The following is a 20843-nucleotide window of genomic DNA, read 5'->3' as shown; positions in this document are numbered from 1 at the left end:
TTAAACTTCATGATACAAACTGCTAATGTGTGCAAAAAAAGAAAATTTGAATTTTTAAAAAATTTTCTACACATGTGATGCAGAGGGTGTCAGTTCGTGGTGTCGGTGACGATTTGGAAGCCCCATCAATAAAAGCTGTTGCCCCCATTATTGGAATTGGAGAATATTCAAGCATCACACATGCTCCAACAACTTGGAAAAAAATACTGCTTGTTGTACATGGTAACTTTTCTGCCTATCACTCCTATTCATAAATTCCTATGCATTGTTTTAAAACCGGAAAAAGTCATTGGGTACAATACGTTCGTTCACAAGCGTGCACAATAGGGCCAATTCAAGGTGAACAATGGACGGGAAACATTGTATCGGATATTAAGAAATTCCGATACAATGAACATTTTGACCAGTCCCGTGGATTTCGCTGTAACGGGAGCCGACTGTACTTCCAAATTAAAAAGCAGCTAAAAACAATTGAACCGAGCGCGTCAATATTTCACCTGCATGATGTTGCTCAAAACAGCCCCCTCTATGGTTGAGTAAGCAATTGAACCTAACTGCAAAGATATTCGGCAAACGCGTCAACTGCGGGGCCAAAAACACCCTGCTGTTTGGAAAAAAAACTTCTTAATTGCCTATCACTATGTTTTATATGAAGTTGGGTAGTTGTTTGTCATGAGCTGAGCTTAATGCTGAGGTTTTTCTTGTCCATTCGCAGTGGTAGGGTTGCAGAGGACAGGGCGGATACCTCCCAGTACAGGCTCCGGGATAGGAACAGCCGGTACAGAAGGACCACGGCTACTGTCTGGGCCGTCACAGCTCCTATATTCACAACCTGTGGGGAGACATAATAACACATCTTACATGGTGATTAAGATGTTTAGGTACAGCAGTGTTCTCCAACTTTGAAAATTAAAGGTCGGTGCGCCGTCAAAAAGTGGAAGGGGGCCGCTGTTATTATGTTGGGGGCGCTATTTGCAGTCATACATTTCTTTATACTAGGGGGTGCAATTTGCAGATGAACAAGTAATTTATGTATGGATAACAGCTTTAAGGCCATTTCTAACACAGCAACACTAATAAATTAAGTACAATACTGGCTCAGCATCATCTTTTTTAACACATCATCAGTGACCAGGGACTCTGAGGCAGTTTGGCCTTGAGACTTTTGACCTGATTGATTGCTACAATGGGCAGGCTTGTCAGTTTGACAAGTGTTGCATGTTACTGCTTTTTGGCAGAGTTTCTGGCCAAAATATACCCTGGAGGGTAAGGGTAGTCACACGCCCGCTAATCTTTTTTTTATTATTTTTTCCTTTTTTTTAAAGCATGGCGGGCAACATTTTAAGCTTGGCGGCAGCTTTTGAAGCTTGGCGGGTGCCTCAGAAAGCTTGGCGGGGCACCAGGTTATTTTTACAGCTTGGAGAACACTGGTACAGGTAGTGTTTTTCTGTGCACTCATGCAGACTGTGAACGATTTCACACTGGGTGCGTTCGAGGAGCTCACCCAGATCAATTCGGGTAAAGGCAGACAGGTTAGCCATGACAGCCTCACGTGATGTCCGTAGCCGCAGCGGTAGCCACTGACAAAATGCCCCTTTTGGACTGGGTGTGAGATTGACATTTACTGCTTTTCAGTCAATTGCAAAACTCCAAAAAATAAAGGTAATACATAATGACCTTTAAACTTCAAAATAAAGTTGATTTTTGCATCCACATGAGATTTCCGCTGTCCGGCTGCCATATTTGTCTGTTTCTTGGAATGAACAATGCATGCGTGTGACGTATTTCCACTGATGACTGCTCCACGAGCAGGGTCCGTGTTGGCTGACCTGGGTGAGCCCCGAAAATGATGTCAGAGCTAATCAAACGGCACGGGGCTAACCCGAGTCGATCTCGGTGAGCTACTCAAACGGACCCTTTCACGACCAGTACGCACACGCTGTGTGTCCCAACCACTTGGTTCTCAAAAGTCAGGCATGCAACTGGGAAGTCACAAAAAAGGAGGAAATTTAAATCTTTCCAAGACTTTATACAGTGTCTTTCTATTTTCAATGGCACACATTGGAAGGGAAAAAGAGGAAATCAGCTGATCCGAGGAAAAGTTGCATGCCTGAAAAGTGGTAAAAAAGCGCCCTCTCTTGTTCGCGCATGGAGCCCGTAGAGCTCTTTATTTTATGGTCTTTCAAAAGTTTGGAGCACAAATGTTACGTGGAAATGTTATGTGGAAATGGTCAGATGTAAAAGCAGTAGTATTATAAAATGGCTATGTTGTCTGGGGGTGGGGGAAGGGGAGGTGGGGGGGTCGGCCCCCTAAAGATACACCATTGCAATCCATTTGCATTGGATGGGTATTTGTTTTGGTATTCCTAAATGAATTTTGTTCATCAGATTTTCAAATGTAATATGAAGCCGACCAGTTTGTTGGAAAGACTTTCAACTTTCCTACCTTTCTTCGGAAGTGCTGAGCTAAAACAAGTGATGTTAGAACCAGAACCGGGTAGGCAAAGAACCACAGGAAGCAGAACTATGGAAATCAAACAGAACAAGACCACCACATCAGATCTAGGAAATACACTGCAACACAAGACCTTTAAAATATTGATACCACTCTTTGCAAATATAGGGATTTTTGCTAGGATGCAACCTCAATCCTGCAACATCATCCAACTGCCTCCATGTCAAAATTGCATACAGCCTCAACCCTGCAAAACCCTCTGTTACTTCTTGAATGTGGTCCTTGGAGGGGTGACTGCTGCCTCAATCCTGCATAATCCTCCAGCAATCACTGTCAATATGTTGAAGCAGAGCCAGTGACATCCTGAAGCAGTGCGGAGGATTTCAAGTATACTCTAGGCCTAACTTTATGAACGGCTGAGCATAAACAACACAAGGTCCGCCCCAAGACCTTGACACAGCGCATTTTCTCCAAACTGAGCCACATATGTTTGCCATATCGCCTCAATCCTGCAAAATCCACCATTTTGCAAAGAGGATTTTGGAGAATTTGGGAAGGTTAGGGTTCATGCTGTGCAGCTTATGTACTGAAAGTAAGTACAAATTTTGCAACACGATTGCATGAAAGTTTTGTGAGATGGGCCGCTGACCTTAGCAAAGTTACTGTAGAATTCCCTTCGCATGGCACTTCTCTCATTAGGCAGGACTTGCTGCAGGGTGTGGGCAAAGAGCAGGGCCAGGGCTACCCTCAGGACTAGGATCAGTAGGCCTGTCAGGCTCTGATGGGCATGGTATGGGCTGTGGTCGTAGTACCATATCTGCTCCCAAAGGATCAGTACACCCTATAATAAAAAAAAATATAATACTAAGGCCAAAAAAAAAAGTCTCCGGTTTCTGGTATGGAGCTTGCCCCAAAAGTGGTGCGGCGACGCGGCTTTTTTTTTTTTTTTTTTGCTTCAAATGTCGGCTGATGACTGCAAATGGTGCCCGACTAAACTTAGTGCAAATATATGGGAGTCCAGAGAGGCCACATCAAGCTTATTCTCGATCATAACCCCATCTAAAAACACGTTAAAATTGTGCAGCAGCAGGATTCCAGTCAAACCAGTGAGTTTGGCGGTTTTGATACATCATCTTGTATTGAAAAAAAAACTTTTTCATTTTGCCGACGCGCATGGCTACGGCGACGCGCGCGCATACCAGAAACCGGAGACTTTTTTTTTTTGGCCTAAAAAGTAAACTGCACTTTTTGAGTCACGATCACTCATTAGTGATAAGTATGCGGGAAACGCTACGTGGGTGCACAGTTGTATTTTTACCATTACATCTGAGGACAAGGCATTGTCTTTCCCTTTGTCCCTATAATACAACACTGTCCCACAGACTATTAACCCTAACTCCCTACCGTGAGGTTTACTGAGAACAGTACCAAGTCTGCCAAAATCCATCACTGACTCTGCTTAACAAAATGCTTCTGGACCAATCCTCCAAAATCCACCACTGCTATAGGTGGATTTTGATGGACTTGGCACTCATGGCTTGCCTACCAAAATCCCCCCAAAGGGGGGAAGGGGAGGGGTGGATTTTGATGGAGTTTGGAAGGTTGGGGTAAAGTACATACACTGACGTTGGAGGACTGTTTTCAACAAGAGATGAGCTGCCGAGGACATGGAAAAATCTGTTCTTTTCTCTTTGTGTGTCTGTCCTCGGGATGTATATATCAGTAATACAAGAGTGCACTGACTCACGCACATACGGCCAAACTACATGTACACATAAGTAAACCATACTGTCTTCTCATTGGCATCAGGCGTATGGTGGCAATAGTCTTCAAGAGTCTACCTACGATAGACGCGGGCCAACCAATTGGTGTCCATGCCTGAGTCACGTGATTGTGTCCTGTAATTTCTGGAAGGAGTACTCTTTTGAGTTTTAAAAAAAAATCACATTTTGACCCCATTTACCCCATGATGACCATTGACCCCAGTTTGGTCAAGTGACATGTTGGGGCTGGGCTACTAATATGTTTGACAATGTTTGGTTGAAATCAGTCAATATATGTAGGAACAATGTCAACGTTTGTTACTAACTAACCAACTAAACGGCTAAAAATACTAATAACTGCTGCGCCGGGGAAATGGTCAGTTTTAAACCGAATATATACCAACGGAAAAAAAATGATCAACTTTAAAAAAAACAAATTGAATGATTCCTTTGGTTTCAGTAATTCGTTCATCACCGTGTAGTAAAAACAACACTCATTTAAGGGCCTGAAAGACTCCAACATATGATGCATCCCAACTGCGCTCTGTTATTGAGAATTCAAAATTGAATATTCCAAGAGTGTTTTGATTCGGGCGTAAGCGCACTAGCCTGCAGAAATATGTGCTCCGTTTTGTTTTTTCGCCTCTGAAAATAACAATTTCTGGCTTTAAGATGGTGTCTCAAGAGAAGACAAATTCGGCTTCTCTGAACCGATACCGCGAACTTAATCCCTAGAAATGCCTAGGACTTTCTGTATGAGGGGAAAACTCGAATATGGTAAAAGGCTACTTAGAAGGAACACTTCTGGCTAGACTCAGCCAAACCATTTCCGGACATTTTATTAACTGTCCGACTTAATTCACGCCTTATTGTACGATTAAAAAACAACACGGACTTGAGATGTACTGCCATTGAGGAGTACTTAATGCCTATTGTCCATCAGAGAAGCTTTACAGGAATTTCAAAGCAAGAAGCGACATAATAATAAATATACTCACACTTAGTCTTCTCCCTACCTGTGTAATGGCCATGCCGGCTGCAACTTTGGCCAAGGGTGAGCTCTTCCATATCTGGGATTTGACTTGCGTCTTGGCTGAACCGAGGGTCCAACCCAACGACAGACTCAACATCATGTACAGCATCTCAAACTGGGCTGCAATGTCTGCCACTATTGGAAATCAACAACATAAAATATGTCAGAGAGAAACACTTGTACAGAGGCATGCACAAGTGGTTGTTAAATGTGGGACTGTAAGCTTGAGAAATATTCCGAAAAATGTTTGGACCTGAAGCAAATTTATTCTGGGAAACACCATGGTCCAGTGGTTATGGTGTTTGACTCATGTACGAAGGTGCGTGGGTTCGAACCCTGCCAGGAACATGCTGTTTGTGCCCTCGGGCAAGACACCTAACTACAATTGCCTCTCTCCACCCAGGAGTATAAATGGGTACCTGTGAGGGTCGAGGACCGATTGAGCGCTGATATCGGCTGCCGCGTACATGGTCCCACGGCCTGATGAACGGGGTAATAATTGTAAAGCGCTTTGAGATTGTCGATACGTTGGAAAGCGCTATATAAGGACAATTATTATTATTATTATTAAAGAGAAAATACAACATTTGCAAACATCAAAAAATAAAACTACCAAATCATTTTGAAATACCTTGCTGGACTGTTAGTGAATGACAGTGTAAAGCATCCTGTAAAATCATGGCACCTGGTATACTGTCATTTTCAAGAAAAGTGATATTTTTGTATCAATTTCCAACGCTGATCGGCCGATCAGCGTTGGAAAAAACTGGCTTTTTTCCAAATACTGGCCCCAGTTGACCATCGCACTTGCTTGCAATCGATTACACACCTATGAACGGGTACAAGCCAGCAAGACTGGTTCCCTGACCTTACAATTCCCCAATATATGTAAACTGCTCTGTTTCTTCTTAAATGGAGTCAGGGAACCAGACTACAGGAAAATGATTGTTTTTCTTGGTTTTCATAGCATTTTTGAACCCAAAACCTCAAAAAAGTCAGTGTAACTATATTTGCTATATATTTCCAACCCCCCAATTCCATCCATTTCTGAAAATTACAGCAAAAGCAAATGATGTATATTCCCTTTAAACACACAACTGTTCTGAAGTGCGGCTAAATTTTATGGGTAAAAATTTTGTTGACTTCATGTCATTAATGGGAGATAATCACGAGGTTCAATGCCTTTCTTAAAGCACGATTACTACAAAACGTTTTTGAAAATGCTTCAAATTTAAAGCTTTTGCGAACTGCAGCCGGCTTCTGCAGGGGAAATGGTCAGATACCATAAAAGACTTCATATTTTATCTTACAAAAGTATGATACACAAAAAAAACGACATTTTTTTCAAGTTCAAGTATCCAAAACTGTGTTCACTTATGCGAACATTGCTAACGTTTGCCAAAGTTGGCAGCGTTTGTGCTAACAAGACCAGCACGTGTACCACCAACGGTTTGCAAACATTAGCAACAGAGGCCAACGGTCTTCAAGAGTAGTTTACACCCCAGGTTTTTGAAACTGGACTCAAACTTTCCCAACTTTACTAAATTTCTTTACTAACTTACGCTCTGAGACGTTCTCCATGAGCGGGGAGCCTTGGCCGTCTGTGGAGTAGCCATACAAGTGAATGAACATGCATAGGGAGCCTACAGCTTGCAGGCACAGTACTGTAGTGAGCATCACTAACACCTGGGAAGACAAATCCACATTATTACAAATACAGGTGCCGACACAAACAGCGAAACAATAATTTTAACCCTAACCGCCCTGAATCCTCCAAAATCCTTTTTGCAAATTGGAGGAATTTGCAGGATTGAGGTTACATGGCCAAAGTGCGTTGCTGATTTCGGAGTGCGCACTGTGTCGAGGTCTTGGGCCGGACCTTGTGTTGTTTATGCTCAGCCGTGCATAAATTTAGTCCTTGATTATACTTGACATCCTCCGCACTGCTCCAGGATGTCACTGCCTCTGCCTCAGCCTATTGACAGTCATTTTGCAGGATTCAGGCAGTGGTCACCCCTCCATGGACCATATTCAAGAAACAACGGAGGAATTTGCAGGATTGAGGCTACATGCTAGTTTTCCATGAGGCCAATTGGAGGATTTTGCAGGATTGAGGCTCCATCTTAGCAAAAAGGCCTAGGGAGTTAGGGTTAAAGGTAGCGCCCATCATTTGTAATTTGTGCATTTTGTTTATTTGAAGCAATAGCGTGCATACTTAAAAATTACATTGGCAACTTTGGCCAAGTTCGGGCAAGGACCATTAGTCGACTAGTGGTTGATTTGTGACGTACCTTACGCCTGCGCACTGGTAGCAACGTGCGAACGTCTCTAGTCAAGCGCTGGTCAAAATGTCATCGCAAAACTTCTGGATCCTGGCTCTCTGCTAGCGTTATGCATGCGCGCGGCTATTGGTTACCAGCGAAGCAACCAACCCCAGTAGGCTGGTTCCAAATAGTCGACTAGCGTAGTCAACTGCCGTCGACTAGACAGAGTTCGGGCAAACGTTAGTTAACCATTGGTCAACTATAGTCCTTGCGCGAAATTGGCCAATATAACAGCTGCGTTGTGTACTTACATCATGCATTGGACCCCGCTTGGCGATATTTGCGTACAATCTAGGTGCCCAGATGCATCCAAGAACAAAGTAAATCAGTGTTAGTAACTCGTAAAAACCGAGAAGACCTGCATTGAGGAAAAACACAGGAACAGGAAAAAAACAACAACATTAGTCTGGGAGTATCTCAAAAAATTGAATGCTTATAAGGTTTAAAGCTATAGTCCATCATTTGCAGCCATCCGAAAAGTAACTGGCGTAATTACTGTTGAAAAACAAACTTGGTTGAAAGATAGTAAGGGAACTAAACTCCCTGTAAAATTATTCTTTCTGGGAAGCTGTCATTTTGAAGTAATCAACGAAAGAAGGCATTTCCAACGGTGATTCTTAAGAAGCACCGTAGGAAAATTTAAATTAGTAGTTCGTTTTGTTATTCAGTGCAGCGCGCACAAGTATTGGAACGACGCACACACGCGCGCGGTTGTTATAATTCGTCGGATCAGTGCGCGACGCCGCGTATAGCTGCAATTCAAAACAATTCAAAACATGATTCAGTAACTTTTGATTTGAAATTGAGATCTTAGAATGCTGCTTTTCTCGGAATGTACAGCTGAAGCTTAGCTGAAACTTCATCAGGTTAGTTGCTCAGTATCCTTCATTAGATTTTAAACACTTTTGTTGCTTAACACGAACAAAATGCACTAATTACAAATGATGGACATTAGCTTTAAATCAGAAAAAAACCTGTTGATGTTTAGATATGAAACCAACACCTGGAAAATGTAATTCAAAATGTTAAAGGGAAGATACAACATTTGCAAACATCAAAAAAAAAATGAAATGATCAAATTATCACAAAATACCGCACTATATTATTAGGGAATGACAGTCTAAAGCAACCTGTAAAGTTGTGGCTCCTGGTTTGCTGACATTTTTAAGAACAACTGTATTATTCCAACGCTGGTCAGCGTTGGAGAAAACTTCTTTTTTTCGGAAAGTGCTCCTAATTTTTCATATTTAGTTCGTCTGCATTTTCTTTGCAATTGATTACACACCTGTGAAGAGGTACAAGCCTGATTCTCTTAAGATAATTATCTTACAATTCCCCAAAGTCTATAAATTGCTCCGTTTCATCGTAAGTGGGGTCACTGAACCAGACTACAAGAATATGATTGGTTTTCTTGGTTTTTCCAGCATCTACGAACCCACAACGTGAAACAAGTCAGCAAGGCACTTAGTCACTCATTGCTTCTCTCCACCCAGGAGTAAATGGGTACCTGTGAGGGCAGAGATGGTTATTGTGATTGAATAAGCTTGCTTGGCAGCATCCAGCTGTATACTCCCCAGGGAGCTGAGATGGTATTTGGAATGTTCAATTGGCCCAATGATCAGGGGTAATAATAATACTGTAAGTGCTGTGATTTAGTTTACTAATAAGAGCATTCTTAACCCTTTCCTTACCATGGGCGACTTTTGTCGACAAGAAGTACCCCCCTGCTGGTTCCCATGGGCGACTTTAGTCGACCAGGAAACCACACACAAAACACCCTCAGCACATATATATTCACTACTTTTCAGAAAGGCGGCATGTTGATTTGTTTGCCCGCCCATACATCAACCATATACCAGCTGAAAGAGTGTTTTCGGATCTTTCTATTGGTGTGGTTGGGTCCTTGCTCTATGGTGTTACCATTACAAAAATATGAGAAAAGTGCTTCAGAAGTATCCACGCACAATTTGAGGTATGGAGTGCCACTTGGTCATGTGGTGCAGTTGGATAATTGGGACCAGATGAACAAAAAGGCATAACTTTCTTATATTTACACGTATGGACTTCATTTGTACATCACATAAAAGAGTAAGGTTCAAGAAACAAACTTTACACACAACACCTATGATTTTAATCACTCCTTGGTAGTGAAAATCTGGGTTGAAAAAAGTGAGTTTTCGACTCGTGCTTATTTTGTTCACGCTCTAGTCATTTCCGCATGACTGAGCAAACAATTTGGTCCTGGGGAGAGCCAAGTCAATAAACAATGTGGGCATGAAAGGGTTAAATGCCGATTATTTATTATTATTATGTGCAAAAACCCATAGCTTCTTCGTCTGAGCATCGCGCGTCTTTGGCAATGCGTTCAAATGTCTTTCCAAGCGGTCTCGCTATAAACTCTCCCTTGAGAAGATACCTATGCACGGGTCAAATAAGCCTTTCACTTTGTTCTCCACACAATACCTGTTTCCTCACAGCTGAAATGGTTCACTGTCTCCCCGTGGGAATCAGGATTGAAGAAATGCAAGACGAAGTCCGTCGTGGTCAGCTGGGTGGGGGGCGGAGCCTTGCTGCAAGTGTACATGTCTGCGTAGAGGGCGTGTAACACTATGGGCTTCTTCAGGTCCTTGAGGGTGTGGTTACCGGCTTTGCTGGTAAGCGTAACTGCAAAAGTCAAAACTGACGTGTAAATAATTAGGCCCTTTTCTGTGAAAATCCTTCACAATCAGGGGCCAATTTCACAAAGATGCTAAGCACAAAAATTTGCTTAGCACAAAAATTTGCTTAGCACAAAAATTTGCTTAGCACAAAAAAGGTCTGGCTTAAAAAAGCAGGTTACCAGCCAAAACTCCATGTGATTTTCATGCTAAGCAAACAACAGCTGAATACCAATCACAAGCAATATACATCACATGGAATTTTCGCTGGTAACCCGCTTTTATAAGCCAGGCTTTTTTTTTTTGCTAAGCAAAGTTTTGTGCTTAGCAGCTCTGTGAAATTGGCCCCAGGTTTAGAGGCCGTGGCTGGATTTCAGGGAGGTCGTAATTCAACGGTGCTCTGTGAGGACCTACCATTTTGAAACAAACACAGCCTCCCGTGATGGCGAATCGGTTGTGATAAAGTGTCTTGCCCAAGGACATTGTTACACTGTTTGCACACTGGATAAGACCTCTGAATCAGCCCAAATGTAGTTTTACCTTGTGTTTTGAAATCAGTTTTAATCAGTCATCCATGAGTGCAGGGTACAATTTCTTAGCGGTGTGCATCAGAATCGCGTACCCAAGTACCCGACCGTTGGTGTCAGGAGCCGGTTCCAGATTATGGGATCGGGTACCCGCAACCAACTTTTAAACAAATTACTTAGTAACTTCTTAGGCAATGAAAAAGAAAGGTTTTGAATGCCATTGGTGGGGAATTTTCACAATGGAAACCAGGACGCATGGAAAACCAAAAAAGAGATTTCACCTTTGTGTGCATTTTAATGCACAACAGATGAAGCTCGCGAAAATGTTGCAGTTTACACTGTAAAGCTATAAAACCCTTCAGACAATTCCAGGATTGGAATTTTGGGGTTGGGTTTCTTATACGGGTATCCGGGTACCTGTGTTTTACTTCAATAGGGTACCCGGTTCCCGTACCATCCGTAAATGCACACTACAAGTAACGTACTATAGACGTAATGTCATCGGCTGTCACTCATTATGAGTATGACGTCGGCAACGTTTCTCGTGTGAGTATAGCCCAATTCTGTGGGCGCAGGTTCTTCCGCAGAGGCGGCACTTGGGAAGATGTTCTCCCTGCTGGTTGCAAGTGGAGTCGGTCCTGCTGGCTCGGCGACAACTGCGCCCAAGGGTTTCAATTTCCAGTCTGTTTTCCACTTCCCTTGCAGCATTGGTAATTCGGCGTCGCCACTCTGAGCGGTTATTGGCAGCAGCTTCCCATGTGGCAGCGTCAATATTGCTGGCTACGAGGTGGCGTTTAATACAGTCTCCATAGCGCAGCTTTGGCCTGCCGACTCCTCTTCTGCCTTCCTTCAGCTCACCGTGGAGCACAGCTTTCGGGAGTCTGATGTCATCCATCCGGATGACACGTACGGACCACCGCAGTTGGCTTTTTGTCAGCAGTGCTTCAACGCTGGGCATATTGGCACGCCTGCGTATTTCAACGTTGGTGATCTTATCTTTCCAGCTGATGTTCAACAGTTGTCTTAGATGTGACATCTGCACTCCTTGAAGTCGATGTATGTGGCGTCTGTACAGTGTGTAAGTCTCGGATGAGTAGAGAAGCAGCTCGGAACAACGGCTCGGTAAACCTTGCATTTGGTGGGGAGTCGGATGCCCGGACGCTTCCGGACGTAATGTACCTACATGTATATTGCCACTGGAGTGTGTATGAATGCAGTGGGCAACAGCACATGCACCTCTAGCTCCAATAGAAACACTGAATCTCTCAGCCAAGTACGCTTTTGGATAATAAATCGGTAGGTTGCTTTTCAGATAAATGCAAATGATTCTGAGTCTTTTGAGTATCTGTAGCTGACCAGCTGTCAAGTGAGGAGTTGAGGAGGAGGGTTGGAGTGGAGGGGATCGGTGTCGTGTTGAGGAGGCATAGGCTGAGGTGGTATGGTCACGTGGAGAGGAAGAAAGATGCCAGCTGGGTCAAGAGTTGTACCAACACAGTCGTGGGAGGGTGGGAGGGCCCACGCCCGTTTGCCGACCGCGCAAGACGTGGCAGAGCTCTGTGACAGATGACATGCGACTGCTTGGAGTCACTGCGAGGGATGCGACGGACAGGGCCAAGTGGAGAGGAGCCATAGGGAGAAAGCAGGCCAACCCAGAACAGACTGGACAACGGCCTCAAGACCGACGATGATGATGATGATTCTGTATGCCTTAACCCTAACTCCCTAGGCCTTTTTGCTAAGATGTAGCCTCAATCCTGCAAAATCCTCCAATTGGCCTCATAGAAAAATAGCATATAGCCTCAATCCTGCAAATTCCTCCATTGTTTCTTGAATATGGCCCATGGAGGGGTGACCACTGCCTGAATCCTGCAAAATCCTCCGGCTATGACTGTCAATAGGCTGAGGCAGAGGCAGTGACATCCTGGAGCAGTGCAGAGGATGTCAAGTATAATCAAGGACTAAATTTATGCAAGGCTGAGCATAAACAACACAAGGTCCGGCCCAAGACCTTGACACAGTGCGTACTCCAAAATCAGCAACGCACTTTGGCCATGTAACCTCCATCCTGCAAATTCCTCCAATTTGCAAAAAGGATTTTGGAGGATTCGGGGCGGTTAGGGTTAAATAAGGCCACTTACCGACATGTTCAGCCACTGCCAGCCTGCCCGCGCAGTCTATGCTTCCCTCTTCCGTTCTCTTCATCAAGCCTTGGTCCCACTGCTCGGCCGTGAACAGGAACAGCTTGCCGGAGAATGGCGAGTCGTCCGGACGGATGTGCTCTATTCTGCCATTTTGGCCTGAAAGAAAGGAGAGATCTTAACCCTTTCATTACCACATTGTTTATTGACTTGGCTCTCCCCAGGACCAAATTGTTTGCTCAGTCATGCGGAAATCACTAGAGCGTAAACAAAATGACCACAAGTCCAAAACTCACTTTTTTCAACACAGATTTTCACTGCCAAGGAGTGATTTAAATCATAAGTGTTGTGTGTAAAGTTTGTTCCTTGAACCTTGCTCTTTTATGTGATGTAAAAATGTAGTCCATATGTCTTAATATAAGAATGTTATGCCTGTTTGTTCATCTGGTTCCATTTATCAAACTGCAAGACATTTCACCACATGACCAAATGCCACTCCATACCTCATTTTGTGCGTGGATACTTCTGAAGCACTTTTCTCATTTTTTTGTAATGGCAACACTATGAATAAACTACACCATTAGAACGATCTGAAAACACTCTTTTAGCTGATATATGGTTGATGTATGGACGGCCAAACATATCAACATGCCGTCTTTCTGAAAAGTAGTGAATATATCTGTGTTGAGGGTGTTCTGTGTGTGGTTTCCTTGTCGACTAAAGTCGCCCATGGGAACCAGCAGGGGGGTTCTTCTTGTCGACAAAAGTCACCCATGGTAAAGAAAGGGTTAAAGGCTACACACTCCATACGGCACAGAGATAAGTGGCGACAAAAGTGGAGTGATGACAACATCCACAATTGAACAAGAGAATGAACCACAAGTGGAATTACATGGCTGATTGAAAGACTCTAGAACAGTTAACATTCAAATCATGGGAGTCACTATATGAACGAAAATGTTACATCAGACACAGAGATCAAGAAACGACTAGCAATTGCAAACAACTCAACTGGCTAAACTGAACAACAACTGGAACAGTGAACGTATTGCCCTTTGTGTGAAGATAAAAATGCTTCGGGCATTGATCACATCAATTTCACTCTATGACCGTGACGCCCGGACCTGCAGTACAAGGGCGAGGTGAATCAATGCATTCAAGCAAAAGTGCTACAGAAGACATGTAGGCATTACATTCCGACACCCCTGCACAAATGAACTTGTTGAGTAACTTGCAAGGAATTGAGAAGAAATCCAAATAAAATTCACCGATTCTCTGACCCGAGTCTTTCAACCACTCACCTGAAAAGCAGAACTTGCCGATGTACTGCCCGTGGCTCGTCGCTGCGCTTGCTGGGTCAAACTTCCCACGGACTGTCTTGGAGTTGCACAGGGGAGTCAGGAACAGCAGAAGCAAGCAAAAGGATGCCAACATGATGGACTTCAGTTTTGACAAGATGGGGCTTGTTCTGATGGTACCACAAACATAGTCTACCATATTCAATACTGTATGTTTATGCAGTTCCAGTTGAGCTCCATGCACTATAAACAGCCAAGCTCCTCAGTACATACTGAGTGAGCTAACTGCACATTGAAGAACTTGGGAAAGTTTATCTCCGCAGCAGCTTGGTCCAAACTTGACTGAATTTGAGTCAAAGACTAAATCGTTCTTCCTCGTACTCGGCACTCATCCATGTGCATCTGAAACGGAAATACATAAATTGTATATGCGCTGAGAAAAACATGAATTTTTTTGATAGGAAATATATTAAAAATGTTCTCGACTTTGTACTTTATTCTAAGAATGGAAACTAAAAAGTTGTAAAGAAAAAGTTATTGCAATAATCTGGTGTGCAATTCCATGGTGACTCACGTTACATTTGAAGCAGGTCTTCTGTCAACTCTGTGTAGTGATTCTTTAAAGTCAAAGTATTTAGGGTGGATTTTTCTCGTAGAAGAACCCTTAAAATTAAGTGACTAGGCAAGAATTCCATACCCGGACATCACTTGACACCCTGTGCACAAACCCGATGAGACTGGTTTGAAACATTCCAAGTGTTTTCTCTCAGTAAATGCTTCACTGTTTTCCCTGCTAAATTTGACTTTTAGCTCATGTCATTCTCGAAGCTAATGATCGACTTGAAACAGAACAAAAGTGACCAAAATATGAGAAATATTGATGATTTTGGTGGCTTCTCGGGAAAAAAACGTCCAGTTACCCTTATCCTGTTACCCTGGACCACATGCAGACCCCTACAAAATAATCAACTTAAAGGGAATATACATCATTTGCTTTTGCTGTAATTTTCAGAAATGGATGGAATTGGGGGGTTGGAAATATATAGCAAATATAGTTACACTGACTTTTTTGAGGTTTTGGGTTCGAAAATGCTATAAAAACCAAGAAAAACGATCATTTTCCTGTAGTCTGGTTCCCTGACTCCATATAAGAAGAAACAGAGCAGTTTACATACATTGGGGAATTGTAAGTTCAGGGAACCAGTCTAGCTGGCTTGTACCCGTTCATAGGTTTGTAATCGATTGCAAACAAGTGCGATGGTCAAATGGGGCCAGTATTTGAAAAAAAGCCAGTTGTTTCCAACGCTGATCGGCCGATCAGCGTTGGAAATTGATACAAAAATACCACTTTTCTTGAAAATGACAGTATACCAGGTGCCATGATTTTACAGGATGCTTTACACTGTCATTCACTAACAGTCCAGCAAGGTATTTCAAAATGATTTGGTAGTTTTATTTTTTGATGTTTGCAAATGTTGTATTTTCCCTTTAAAAAAAAAAAGCCAAAAAAATAATTTTCTTCCTATCCTAGGCCTTATTTTCAAATGCCATGTAGTCGCGGCAGCGGTTCCAAACCCAGTCCCAGGTCTGGTTGGATGTGTAGCATGTAATTATATAGCCCCATAAATGTGGCCAATTTACTGGACTACCTCCGTAAATAAAGGCCACACTTCCACCCTGTACAAAAACATGTTTGAACTTTGTCAAATTTTGATTTTCACATTTAGGCTTAGTTTGTAGCTTATTTTTGCTTTACAAGAAGCATACTCACCCTCTTTTAGGCTAAACAGAAAGTGCTGCCTTTTTCAGATGCCTATTTTTCGTGAAATTTCCAGATTCGTTTGCACCCGTTTGCGTATCAAAATTTCAACATGAAATTTCACGAAAATTAGACATCTGAAAAAGGCAGCACTTTCTGAATAGACTATAAAGAGGGTGAGTATGCTTCTAAAGCAAAAATAAACTACAGTACAAACTAAGCCTAAATGTGAAAATCAAAATTTGACAAAGTTCGACATGTTTTTTGTAGTAATTGTAGTTTGTACAGGGTGGAAGTGTGGCCTTTATTTACGGAGGTAGTCCGGTAAACTGGCCAAATTTAAATTATGGGGCTAGAAAAAATAATGTGACAAAGATTCGTCAAGCAATGATGATTTCGCAAAACCATAAGTAACAATAGCGCTCAGTTGAAAATCGCATTACGGCAGCCGTAACTAACAATAGCCATTACATTAAAGGAAACACCCCAGCTCATGGCATCAACTAGAAAAACAAACCATCATGACACATGACCCATGCGTCCGGAAATTGGGCAATATGAAAATGATGAATGACAGACTTTTCATTTCGATCAACACAATTCAAATCACGCATTTGTACAAAATTTGGAAGCTCAAAAAGCATCGCCCGATAGGTGCATTACTTCAATTTGTTACTGCCTTTATTTAAACCTACATATCTCACCAGATGGTAACATTTTGGTACAGTTCATGGTTCAACGCCCGGCACCAGCACGCTGTCAAAATTTCCAGACCGTCGCGTCGTCGACGTGTTACATATAAAGGGCGCCACCAATTGGTCACTCCGAAGTGACAGATTTTCGCGGTGAGTGTTAAAATGAGAATTGAGAGGTCTAAAAAATTATGTGTTTTCTCAGTAAATGCTTCAATATTTCCCTGTTAAATTTGGTGATGGCCATATATGGAATTCTTTCCCTTTCCATGGCCATATAATGATGTCATTATTGCGCCTATCAAATGTGGGGGAGGGGTGGGAAAAATTGATTTAACAAATCAGTTAATGTTTAAGACCAAGTCACTGTGCAGGGCCTAGTGATCCAAGACTAGACTAAATTTTGGGTAATCCTTGTCTTTAGGACACCTCTATTTTTTACGAGTTCTGTTCAAAACTGACTTTTGCAGATGACTGTCCAGTACCATGACTGACAGATGACTGTCCAGGCTAATGCAGTTTTTTTTCTTCATATAAACTTATTTTTAAAAGCACTTTCATTTCAAAGAAAATGTGACTCTTTTCTACCTTTTTTTGCAGTCAGACGTGCATGTTGTAGTTCTCACAACACGAGTGAAAGCACTACATAATGAAAGCTGATTGGCTGCTGAAAAAAATAAATAAGATGTTTGTTTTTCATCAGCCAATCAGTCATCAAGGAGACTTCATTCAAAAGTAACTACATGTTTTTCTTTCTTTCATTGATTCCTAGAAAGAACACAATCCAAAGTCAGCTTAGTATGGAAAAGCATTGGGTGGAGGACTTGTTCCCTCCCTTCTACACGTTCAGTCTTGGCGAAGATGAGACAGCATCACCAAGGACAGCCAGTCCATCTCAGGGTAAGGGACCTAACGACGAAGAGGAGGAGGAGGGTGACCTGAAGCGGATCCAGAAGCTTTATGACAGGGTCCGGATTGAACTGAATCGTAAAGAGAAGGAGGCACGGCAAAAGTGCATCCAGGTGGGTTGGTTTGATTTGTGTCGTGGTGTTCTTTTGACTACAAAAGTTTTGTGACCCCTAGACAGGAGGTATCGCCAGAAAGTATTTTGCCGACAGACCCTCCGTGCTTGTAGTCTTCTTCTTCTCTTCTTCTTCTTCTTCCTTACAAGTGCAGACTTCATGGCTGAAGATAATCGCACTGCCAGAAACACCGGGGCGAACCCCTTCTCTTAGCGATAAGTGTACTGGGTTCTTTAACGTGCATTAGACATTATACAACACACAGGACCTACGGCTTCACGTCCCATCCGAAGGACGAAGCAATAATGGTTAAGTGCCTTGCTTAAGGGCACAAGTGTCTGCGCCTGGGCTCGAACCCACGTCACTGTTGCCTCTGAAACACCAGAACATGAGTCCGGTGTTCTTAACCGCTAGGCCATGACACTCCACAATGTAATAGACTATGTAATAGACTATGTAATAGACCCATGCAAAGATAGATATTTGAGGCAGATTCGGCAATTAATTATGCAAAAAAGACTGCGTCTTTACCTCGACATTCTGACCATTCAGCGGGCGCTTTCTATATCGGGTCTCGTCATGGATATCTATAAATAAAACCTAGATCTAGTATTCTTTTTTACGTTGTGAATTGAGCAAAAAAGTACGCGGTCACGCGCTCTGTAACGACATGTTATGCGATACGCTAAGCAATAATAAAGCCGGCCAATGTCGTGTCTAGGTTTTGTAGATCTATGCCCGGCCGTTGTTGCATTACAAAAACACTGCATCTGAATCGACCAAATCAAAAACTTAGTCCAGATTTCGGAATGAAATGACGTCATTAAAATTGACTCCGACTGGCTGTCGCGTGGGGTCACATAAGTCTGCATACTTGGATATATGAGACGTTCGACTGGAAATAGGGCTCCATGGAACCCTGGTAATACTCAGACTACCATGCTGGAAGGCAGCCAGGAATTGTTCCAGTCCAGATGAAGCAAAACCACAGGGGGGGGGGGGGAACACAATATGACTGGTAACGACACCATCGGGTACGGAACACCATCTAACTTTTGTTTGTGCTGCTCAAAGCAGATGGTCGTGCACACTATCGGACAATAGGTGGCACTTGTCATTGCAGCATATTTGCTAACAGACTCACCATTTTGCCGACAGGATGACGATTTTTTTTTGCAGTACAGGTACGTTATCAAAGCCAATACGCCCAAAACCGAAACGCACAATCAGTAAATGAGCGTTTCATTTTGCTCTGCGCAAACAAAGCAAACACGTGCGCGTATCCGCTGCGAAAAAAATTTTGCTGTGAAGTTTTTAACCGTCATGATGCGCTTAGGCTGTTTGTGTATGTTGTATTTAAACACTTTCAAAATCATTCCATCAAATTTAAATGTCATTCCTATTCTACAAACACACACATGGATTCAAAATGTCTGCGCCCAGGACGGCTTAGAGGCGCGTGTAAGAATGAGGAGTTAGCGCTCTAGTAATTTAGTACATAGCTCTATGGACACACCCCAACGCCATCCCTCCCATTAGCAAGGCCCTTGCTCCTAGACAGTGACATCAGAGTTGGATTGGACCTTGAAAGATGGTGACTACGTTCGACCATAACTGAAGGATCTTGTCAAAATCAGTAGAATCGGTGATAAAAGCAGTACTTCATTACACTTTCAGTTGCTCTGAATTTTTTGTTTGGATTCAGCTAGCTGCTAGGGGTTCATGTATAAAGGATTCAGCTCTTGCCAGCCATCAGCTGGTTAAAAAGCTCTCATACTCAGAAAAATTGGATGATATGATTCAGATTATTGCAGTTGTAATCGTCATTGTTTCTTATGTTTGACCAACTCTGAAAACAATTTCTTTTAGATCTTGGTCTTGTGGAGAAAAGTGGATTGACTTGTTTTATTTGGACTCATAGGTAGGAGAGCCACTGAAGGAGCATCTCCCTCAGACATCGCCTTGCCCTCGGTCTACCAAAAGATCCAAAGAAAGGAAGAAGACCCCTTCCAAAAGGGATGATGATGAGTGCATCTGGACTGCTGAGGAGTTAGAGATCCTACGCAAGGCAGCAGAGGAGGCTAAGCAAGAAAACAGCCGTCTCCAAGCAGAGCTTATCATCACCGGCAAGCAAAGAGACAAACTCGCTCGCAAATGTAGGAGACAGTCAGCAGCCCTGGCTGCCAAGGACACGGAGCTCCTGGAGAGGAAACAGGAGACTGGGAGGCTATCCCTCCGCTGCCACCATTTGGAGACTGAGCTGAAGCATTCACGAATGACGGCAAAGTTTCTAGAGGAGGACATCGGGGAGCTTCGGGAAGGCAAGCGCAGACTTCAAACGCAGCTCAAGGATGTGCATACAGAGTTCAGCGACGAGAAATTAACACGAGTGAAGCTTGAAAGCGAGCTCCAACGAGTCAACAAGAAAAATGCGCTCGAGAGCATCGTCAGAGAGGATGGAATAAGACTGGACTACGAGCGACAGATCAAGAGTTTGTACGAGGAGTTGGAGGAAGCGAGGACAAAACTTGAAAAGCAGAAGACAGAAAATGGGTCCATCAGAAAAGCCCTGGACCACCTCCGAATTCACTTTGCCAGCCTCCCCTCTAGAAACGCCAGGTTGCCAAAGTCTCAAGAAAGTGATGAACTTGGACAGTTGGATCTGTATTAAGTTTTGCCGTACACCAAAGCGTGCCTCACTGAGAAAATTGTGTACTCTGCACCTTCATAAAATTTGTCTTGAATGTGAAGGATTGTTTTTTATATTCTTGAATTTGTGTATCTCAGCTTCAGTATTACATGTACAGTGTCACTGCTGGTCCAGTTTTGAAAACGGAGAAAAAGGTTTTTGATCGCACCATTGACCAACAGGCACCTAGTCTGAGTATCACCCGTTGTCCAACGGAACCCTCTCAGTAACCAACGTCTGATATAACTGAGCAAAGCAAATTTTATGCACGCCAGCCAATCGGAATCGACTTCAGAAATTGTGACATCGTTTCGATCAGAAATGTGGACAAAGCTGTTGATTGGTCAATTTGGCTGACGTGGTTTTGTAACACAACGGATGATGGAAGACCCGATAGAAGGCGCCTGCTGAATGGTCAGAATCTCAAGGTCAAGACACGGTCTTGTTTTGCATATTCATCGCCGAATCTTCTCCTTCCATAGACTA

The 20843-nt window shown here is 43.0% G+C and overlaps 2 protein-coding genes across 4 annotated transcripts; one reads left to right on the top strand and one right to left on the bottom strand.

Annotated features, from left to right (window-relative positions):
- Positions 1 to 644: 644 nt before the first annotated feature.
- On the bottom strand, positions 645 to 16746 carry LOC119723920 (integral membrane protein GPR180-like). 2 transcript variants are annotated; one of them, XM_038194825.1, is made up of 10 exons: positions 16659 to 16746; positions 14199 to 14597; positions 12898 to 13056; positions 10039 to 10239; positions 7827 to 7933; positions 6814 to 6937; positions 5235 to 5386; positions 3105 to 3296; positions 2447 to 2524; positions 645 to 832 (listed from the first exon to the last, which is right to left on the bottom strand). In XM_038194825.1, exons 2-10 carry the CDS (start codon positions 14392 to 14394, stop codon positions 671 to 673), a joined length of 1371 nt encoding a protein of 456 aa, XP_038050753.1. In that variant the 5' UTR covers positions 14395 to 14597; positions 16659 to 16746; the 3' UTR covers positions 645 to 670. The 2 variants fall into 2 exon arrangements, with proteins under 2 accessions (XP_038050753.1, XP_038050752.1); XM_038194824.1 differs by having other exon boundaries at positions 671 to 832; positions 16650 to 16738.
- On the top strand, positions 16684 to 20418 carry LOC119723921 (coiled-coil domain-containing protein 160 homolog). 2 transcript variants are annotated; one of them, XM_038194827.1, is made up of 3 exons: positions 16684 to 16799; positions 17419 to 17668; positions 19590 to 20418. In XM_038194827.1, the coding sequence occupies exons 2-3, from the start codon at positions 17447 to 17449 to the stop codon at positions 20337 to 20339; spliced, it is 972 nt and encodes a 323-aa protein (XP_038050755.1). In that variant the 5' UTR covers positions 16684 to 16799; positions 17419 to 17446; the 3' UTR covers positions 20340 to 20418. The 2 variants fall into 2 exon arrangements, with proteins under 2 accessions (XP_038050755.1, XP_038050754.1); XM_038194826.1 differs by having other exon boundaries at positions 16792 to 16825.
- The last annotated feature ends 425 nt before the right edge of the window (positions 20419 to 20843 follow it).

The sequence above is a fragment of the Patiria miniata genome, unplaced genomic scaffold (genome assembly GCF_015706575.1).
Source record: "Patiria miniata isolate m_02_andy unplaced genomic scaffold, ASM1570657v1 HiC_scaffold_17, whole genome shotgun sequence".
Lineage (NCBI taxonomy): Eukaryota > Metazoa > Echinodermata > Asteroidea > Valvatida > Asterinidae > Patiria > Patiria miniata.
This window is presented reverse-complemented; position numbering and strand designations above follow the sequence as displayed.